General features: G+C 51.9%; 1 protein-coding gene across 1 annotated transcript; it reads right to left on the bottom strand.

Annotated features, from left to right (window-relative positions):
• Window positions 1–1,215: 1,215 nt before the first annotated feature.
• On the bottom strand, window positions 1,216–2,048 carry LOC135108583 (uncharacterized). Its single transcript, XM_064019737.1, has one exon. It carries the CDS (start codon window positions 1,910–1,912, stop codon window positions 1,253–1,255), a length of 660 nt encoding a protein of 219 aa, XP_063875807.1. The 5' UTR covers window positions 1,913–2,048; the 3' UTR covers window positions 1,216–1,252.
• Window positions 2,049–8,143: the final 6,095 nt, after the last annotated feature.

Here is an 8,143-nt window from a genome sequence, read left to right as displayed (position 1 = left end):
GGTAAGTTTAGTTGAGTATTCAGGAAGTTGAAGGGCACAAATGTTGGAACAATGTTATATTTATTTAAGTCATACTGTGTACCAGATTATGAACTGTAGTTCTGGAATAATGGAGTAATTTTCTAGTAATATTTTCAAGATTTTTGAGTGTGCATATGTAAGTGACATGAAAAAATAAAGAAATATTAAATTCGTGTGAGTAACCATGATACTGGTCATCACTGTGTCTTGCTTTTATTGAAACACCAGGCACCTTTAGCACAAACTACATATTTCAACTCTTGTAACAACAACAACTCTAACATTTTTGTTCTTAATACGACCAGGTTTTTAAATGCAATTATGTATAAATGATTTTCTATGTATTTTAAGAAAACATATATAGTTGATTCTTTTACATTATGATATTGATATTATTTTAGCATAAATCAGTTGTGTGCAAATTCATGAACCCAGTACAGGCTTTCATGTGTGCAATACTGTATCATGTACAACTTACTGTATATTATGAGATAAAGAATGATGATGATGATTATGATGATGATAACTACTACTACTACTACTACTACTACTACTACTACTACTACTACTACTACTACTACTACTACTACTACTACTACTGCTACTTCTACTACTACTACTACTACTACTACTACTACTACTACTACTACTGCTACTTCTACTACTACTACTACTACTACTACTACTACTACTACTACTACTACTACTACTACTACTACTACTACTACTACTACTAATAATAATAATAATAAAAACGTCACACAAATGATGTGGGTTTTAAACTTATAAATTTCTCTGATAGATAGAAATGAACAAGAGAGAGAGAGAGAGAGAGAGAGAGAGAGAGAGAGAGAGAGAGAGAGAGAGAGAGAGAGAGAGAGAGAGAGAGAGAGAGAGAGAGAGAGAGAGAGAGAGAGAGAGAGAGAGAGAGAGAGAGAGAGAGACTGTTTTTAAAGCCTCCCGCTTGTCTCGACAGCATCTAACAAGCAGCACTAATAATTAGTTGTTGTTGTTGTTGTTGTGGTGGTGGTGGTGGTGTGGTTGTTGTTGCTTCGATTGATCATTAATTTACTAAATTTAGGTCTATCTGCTTATATTTGTCTACATACACACACACACTCACACACACACACACACACACACACACACACACACACACACACACACACACACACACACACACACACACACACACACAGTTTAATTTCCCCATAGTTCAACAAGGACTTTCTTAACGGTTGGACTTGGCGACGCGTTCCAGCTCGTCCTTCTTCTTGATGGCGTAGCTGTTGGAGGAGCCCCTGGAGGCGTTGATCAGCTCGTCAGCCAGGCACTCAGCGATAGTCTTGATGTTGCGGAAGGCTGCCTCACGAGCCCCAGTAGTCAGCAGCCAGATGGCCTGGTTGACCCTCCTGAGGGGCGACACGTCCACAGCCTGGCGACGCACAGTTCTTGCACGGCCAATACGCGTTGAGTCTTCACGTGGACCAGAATTGATGATCGCGTTCACCACAATCTGCACTGGGTTCTCTCCAGTCAGCAGGTGGATGATCTCGAACGAGTGCTTGACAATTCTAACGGCCAGGAGTTTCTTTCCATTGTTCCTGCCGTGCATCATCAGCGAGTTAGTGAGGCGCTCCACGATCGGACACTGGGCCTTCCGGAACCTCTTGGCTGCGTACCGACCGGCCGAGTGGGGGAGATACTTGGCATAATACTTCTTGACGGCGATGTAATCCTGCAGAGACATGTCGTTGAGCTGCACATCATCGAGGGACCACTTGCCAAACAGCTTGATCTCCGGCAGCTCGGGCGCCTCCACCACCGTCCCCTGCACTGGCCCCACCACCTCCTCTCCCCCCTCCTCAAAGTCTGCCACCTGCTCCACCATGTTGTCTCAGTGCTGGGGTGCTCGCGGCTGCTTCCAGGTGCTGGCGACGCAAGTGGACACCAAATATCGCGAGAAATGAAGGAAATAGTGAGGCACGAACCGCCGCCTGCCACACACACACACACACACACACACACACACACACACACACACACACACACACACACACACACACACTCACCAAGAAGCTTCAACAAATACATATCTCTTCCCTTCCTGACAATCAGTACAGCTAGTCGTTGTCTCAGAGGAAATGCAAGAACGATAACTTTCAACTTGGAAAAGACGGGCGTATGAAAGTGAAATAAAGTATGAATCAACTTTTCCTTTATATGTGAAAACCTGGGGACATTTTTTCATATTTACCCCAACATTCTTTCTTTTCCTTTCCTCTTTTTCTGGCATATTTTTCCCTTCTCTTCTCCGTTGTCCATGTAATGAAGGGCACATGTGTGAAGGAAAGGTGCTGCCTAGCCTCGTCGTGCCCTTCCTACCCCTCTGTGCCTTCCTCTCCCTTGATGCTGCCTCGCCCCCTCCTGCCCTTCCATTCCTTTTGTGCTCTCACCCCTCTCTCTCCTGATGCTGCCTCGCCTCCTCCTGCCCCACCTTTCCTTCTGGGCCCTCCCTCTCTTCTGATGTCACTTCACCTCTTCCTGGCCCTCCCACCTTCCTGTAACTCCCTCTCTCTCTCTTCCTCCAAGGCAGGAAAGACTGACGAACAGACAGATAGGTAGGAAAAGAGAATATTTTACATTTTTTTTTATATCTATCTGCTCTCTCTCTCTCTCTCTCTCTCTCTCTCTCTCTCTCTCTCTCTCTCTCTCTCTCTCTCTCTCTCTCTCTCTCTTTTTTTTCATTTTTACAAATCTACATGATATGTGTTTACAGAGTTTCTGTACATATACTTTACATATTTAATACAACAAATTAGGCTAAAGAAGTCACTGTTAATGCCTTCTATCTGAAAACCTCTCTCTGTCTGTCTGTGGCAACCACACATTCACTGCAGTCTTGAACTGCTGCCTGGTCCAGCCCTCAACACTTGGCTGCACGGTAACAAACTCGTTCCACCAGCCGATGTATGTGTTCAGAAACTGTCTTTGATGGTGCCACGTTCTGCACCTGGGCTGGTGCAGCTCCCCAGGGACACGTGTGACAGCTCTGGTGGTGACTTCGGCATGTCGGGCAGGCTGCCGGAGAGCCTGTAGGTGCGGCACCCATTGCTGTTGCACCTTGAACATGACGGTGAGGCCCGCCACGTCTCGTCGGTGCTGGAGGGTGTGCAGTGCAGGCTGAAGGCCGAGCTCACTGTTCCTGATGAGCCTCGCCGCTCGGTCCTGCACCTTGTCCAGGAGAGCTAGGTGCTTGTTTGCCGCGCCGTCCCAGGCCAGGCACGCGTACTCCAAGGAGGAGCGGACCTGCGCCTTGTAGAGTAACTCCAGTCCCTTGGCGTCAAGGAGGTAGGAGATTTTCCTCAGGGATGCCAGCTTCCCTGAGGCTTCTCTGGCGAGTCGCTCCACGCGGGTTCTGAAGGTCAACTTACGGTCGTAAGTGACCCCCAGCACCTTCACCTCATCCCGCGGCGTCAGTGTCTCCCTGTTGAAGGTGAGGCGCGGGGCTCTACTTTTCCTGTTGATAGTGAGCTGCTGGGTTTTGTGAGCGTCAAACTTTACTTGCCACTTCCTTCCCCTGGCTGCAACACGGCTCAGGGTGGCGTTGATGTCGTGGTTGGCTGCAGCTTCCTCCTCCAGTCCGTAGCTGTGGGATAGTGTTATGTCATCTGCAAACGCCTTCGCGGTAGGAACGAGGTGCATCAGATCATTGACATACACATTCCACAGCAAAGGGCCGAGGCAGCTCCCTTGAGGAACACGTGCCCTTATTGGCTGTGGATTTGATTCCCGTCCATTGATAATTACTTTGAGATGTCTGTCTCTCAAGTAATTCTCAAAGAGCTGGAGTAGAGCCCCGTCCACGCCTATAGCAAGGAGCTTTGTGATGAGGGCTGCGTGCCACACTTTGTCGAACGCCCCCTCGATGTCAAGAACCACGACAGCCGTGGTCTTCCCTTAGTCCAGGGCCCCACTCCACTCCGTCGAGAGGAGCAGGTGCAGGTCTGCCACCGACCTCCCCTGCCTGAACCCAAACTGTCTGTTGCTCAGCAGGTGATGCCTCTCGAGGTGCCGCGTGACTCTCGAGGCCACAACAGTTTTCAGCACTTTGCTCAGCACAGGCAGCAGGGACACGGGTCTGTAGTTTTTTGCCTCTGTCTTTGCATTTTCTTGTGCAGAGGCACCACACTACTCCCCTTCCACATTTCAGGCCATGTGGCGTTGCTGAGGCAGTGGTTAAAGAGTGAAGCGAGTGGGCGCGCCAGCTCCGCAGCACACTGTCGGAGTACGCTGGGACTAATGTCCTGTGGCGCCACCGCTTTTTTCTCGTCCAAGTTTACTAGTATCACTTTCACTTCCTCTTCACTTGTGTTCACTGTCTCTAGTGTTTCTTTCACGATTTGAGGGGGTAGCGGAGATGGTCTTTCAGGGTCGGGGATGCACATTTTTTCAGCGAAGTGCTTGGCCAGGAGGTCCGCTTTGTCACGAGCAGTGTGAGCAATGCTGCCGTCTGCCCGGTGGAGTGCAGGGATGGAAGTGCCCCGCGACTCACCCTGCTGGTCCTTGACAAGGCTCCACCACTGTTTACAACCAGCCTGGCCTCCCCTTAGCTTGAGGTTAGCTTTCCCTTGGAAAGCTAACCCTTGAGGTTAGCTTTCCACTGCTCCACTGCCCATGTTTGCGTGGTATTCATGTGCATTGTTGCCTCTCGGTGCCTTAACCTGTTCCTGGCAGTGGGGTATCTCTTAAGAGCACGCCAGGCTCGGTGCTTGGCATCAGAGGCAGAGCTGCACGCAGGGCCAAACCAGGGCTGGTCTGATGCCTTGTTTTTTTTGGTCCGAGTGCGGCACCCAGCGGGTCTGCAGGGCGTGGAGCAGCTGGGTGAGCCGCCTCACCTGCTGGTTAGCGTCGCCACGCAGCACGTCTCCCCAGTCTGTGGTCCTCAGGGCTGCACGGAGGGCATCCCAGTCGGTGCCTCCCACCTCTAGAGGGTGCGGGTAAAGCTCTCCTCTCGTGGTGTCCTGAATTGTATCCTGATGAGGACAGCCACGTGGTCTGAGGTGCCCACAAAGTCGAGTGGAGAACACTGTACTGTGTGGGGAGGGAGGTCCGTCACTACTGGGTCCAGGGATGACCCAGACCTGTACGTGGGGAAGGAGACAAAATTGTGTATGTCGTGCACAACCAGTAAGGAGTTAAAAGCGTCTCTCACCGTGTGCTGGTTCAGGTCGCCAATCACTACCACTCTCTCTCTCTCTCTCTCTCTCTCTCTCTCTCTCTCTCTCTCTCTCTCTCTCTCTCTCTCTCTCTCTCTCTCTCTCTTTTAACAAAAAATTTACATCAGGCTTAAAACAACACATTTTTTATGCTGTAATTTGAAAAGCTTACTCTTAAATGTAAAGAAGAAAATATATACGAAAGCGAACTCATCCTACTATATATATACACATGATTAACACAGCACTAGTGTGGGAGTTTGTGTTTTAAGCCACCTGTGTGCAGCCACTTTCACTTGTTGGAGTGTCATTGTCTGTGTTATCACTCGTGGTTGCCGTAAACACATTCCATAGTCTGGATGTTCTGGCTGTGTAAGAGCGCTGGTGCTGCCTCGAGTAAGATCGAGGCACTTGCACCAGCATGTCACTGGGGGTGGTGGTCCTGGACTCCCTCTGGACAGCTCGTGGTGAAAGTCTTAGCGAGCTGATATGAGAGACCTCCAGAACCCGGGCCTTGTGCTGGACCACCAGCGCCGACACGACCCGCCGATGCTCCAGCGACGTGACTCCGGTCTGCTCCTCCTGCTGCTGCTGCTGCTGCTACTGTCCGTCGATCCCCCCCAAGCGCAGGGCACGTCGTTGCACAGCATCCAGTCTCTGCAAGTCGGTGGGGGCACTCCACATCCAGGACAATGCACTGTACTCCATACAAAGCCGTATCTGAGCCTTATACAGTGTGAGAATGCCCCGGGAGTCAAGGTTTCTCGACATCCGACGCAGTGCAGAGACTCGCTGGGAGGCCTGGTGGGCAACAGCAGCAACATGGCGGTCAAAGCGCAGGCCACAGTCCACTGTCACTCCCAGCAACTTGACGTGTTCCTGGAGGGGAAGTGTCTGGCCTCCAAAACTCAGACTGCCTGAGACGGCAGGGGAGGCAGCTGGGGACCGTGAGATGACCATGGCCTGCGTCTTTTCTGGAGCGAAGCTGAATTGCCACGCCTCTCCCCACTCCATCACTAGCCTGAGCTGCCTGTTCAGCTCTCTAACGGCTCGCTGACTGTCGGAGTGGCAGTAGGAGCGGGAGAGACTGGAGTCGTCGGCGTATGCAAGCAGAGTCGGTATTTGCCGCAGGAGGTCATTGATGTATATCTTCCACAGGATCGGGCCCAACACTGAACCCTGTGAAACGGCTGGGATGCCTGTCCATTGATGACTATCCGGAGGGTTCTCCCCTGGAGGTAGTCCTCGAGCAGTGCAAGGAGGTTGCCCTGGATACCCTTGGAGCAAAGCTTTTTTTACATGCCCTGCGTGCCAGAACCTATCAAAGGCCCCAGCAATGTCCAGGACCACCACAAGAGTGTCCAGACCTTCGTCCAGGGCATCCAGCCTTGGGAGAGGAGGGTGAGGAGGTCCGCTGTTGAGCGGTCAGGCTGGAAGCCGAACTGCCTGTCTGAGAGGAGGCGGTGCTCTCAGGTGATGACAGATGACACCTGCCACTACCTGCTCCAGCATCTTGCCCACCACGGAGAGCAGCGAGATGGGTCTGTAGTTGCTGGGTACAGACTTTGAGTTTTTCTTGTGGGCTGGTACCACTCGCGCCTCCTTCCATATATAGGGCCACCTGTGCTCCATCAGGCAGGCCCTGAAGACGCTGGTGAGAGGACCTGACAGCTCACTGGCTCAGCGTTTGAGGAGCCGCGGGCTGATGTCGTCTGGGCCGGTGGCTTTGTTCTCCTCTACTTCCCTCATTAGCCGCTCCACCTGTCCACGTGTCACCTGAACATCGGCGACGGTGTAGTCTGTTTCCTGAGGGAGATGAGGTGGACGTCTACCCGGATCAGTGACTGACATCTTCTCTGCGAAAAACTCAGCGAGTAGAGAAGCCTTGTCCTCACTGCTGGTGGCTGTTGTCCCGTCCAGCCTTGTTAGTGGAGGAACAGTGTTGCGGTGGCCTGTTCCTTGCTGCTCCTTGACAAGCCTCCTCCAGGTCTTGTGGCGAACCTCTGAGCCACAGAGCTTTCGCCTCATGTCCTCTCGCTGCTGCCGTCTCGCCCACCTGCAGGTAGCTGTCACCCGTCTACACGCCAAAAGATGTTAGGCCCAGTTATGGTGTGTTGGACGACGTTTGTACCTCACCCAGGCTTCGTGTTTAGCCTCAGCGGCCGCTCGGCATCGGTAACCGAACCAAGCAGGGTCATTAGGCCTAACGAGGTACCTTCTGCTGGGGACGTGTTGCTGCTGGAGGGCAAGGAGCTTGGTGGTGAGGGCACGGGCCTTTTCCTCCGCAATACCTATCAGTAGGGCGTCTCAGTCCAAGCGAACGATGTCGTGTCTCAGGGATGCCCAGTCAGCCTGCTCCCACAGCCAGATAGTGCGCTGGGCGGCGGCCTCCCTCGCTATATCCAGCTTGACGCGTGCCAGCACGGCGTGGTGGTCGGAGGTGCCCACCGTCCCCAGTTGATGGCGGACGATGCTGGAGTCAGGGAGATCTGTTAGCACAGGGTCCAGCGACCCTCACCTCTCATGTGTAGGGAAGGACACGTGGTTCGTTAGACCCTGCACCATCAGGAGGCTGTTAAAGATATCCTGCTCCAGGTGGAAGTTTAGATCCCCCAGAATCATGACGTGGGAACACTTGTGCTGCTGTAGCATAGTGTCCAGTTACTCCGTCAGGAAATCCAGCGCTGAACGTCCTTGCCTTGGGGAACGGTACATGACACACAGGAGGAGTCCTGTACTGTCATTTATCACCACTCTGAAGAACAGCGCCTCCATTCCTTCAGGCAGCACGACGTCATTTTTTTGAGTTTGAAGGCCGTGTTTCCGTGACAGCAACAAAGTCCGCGTTGTGTCGTAGGACAAAGTTGTGGGTGAGATCACCAATGTTGGTGTGAAGACCCCTC

This window comes from Scylla paramamosain, chromosome 17 (assembly GCF_035594125.1).
Source record: "Scylla paramamosain isolate STU-SP2022 chromosome 17, ASM3559412v1, whole genome shotgun sequence".
Lineage (NCBI taxonomy): Eukaryota > Metazoa > Arthropoda > Malacostraca > Decapoda > Portunidae > Scylla > Scylla paramamosain.
The sequence above is the reverse complement of the archived record's forward strand: the minus strand, read 5'-3'. Positions and strand labels throughout refer to the sequence as shown.

What these genes read in the sequence shown, in the direction of transcription:
- LOC135108583 (XM_064019737.1), bottom strand. Translation starts at nt 1,912, where the DNA reads ATGGTGGAGCAGGTGGCAGACTTTGAGGAGGGGGGAGAGGAGGTGGTG.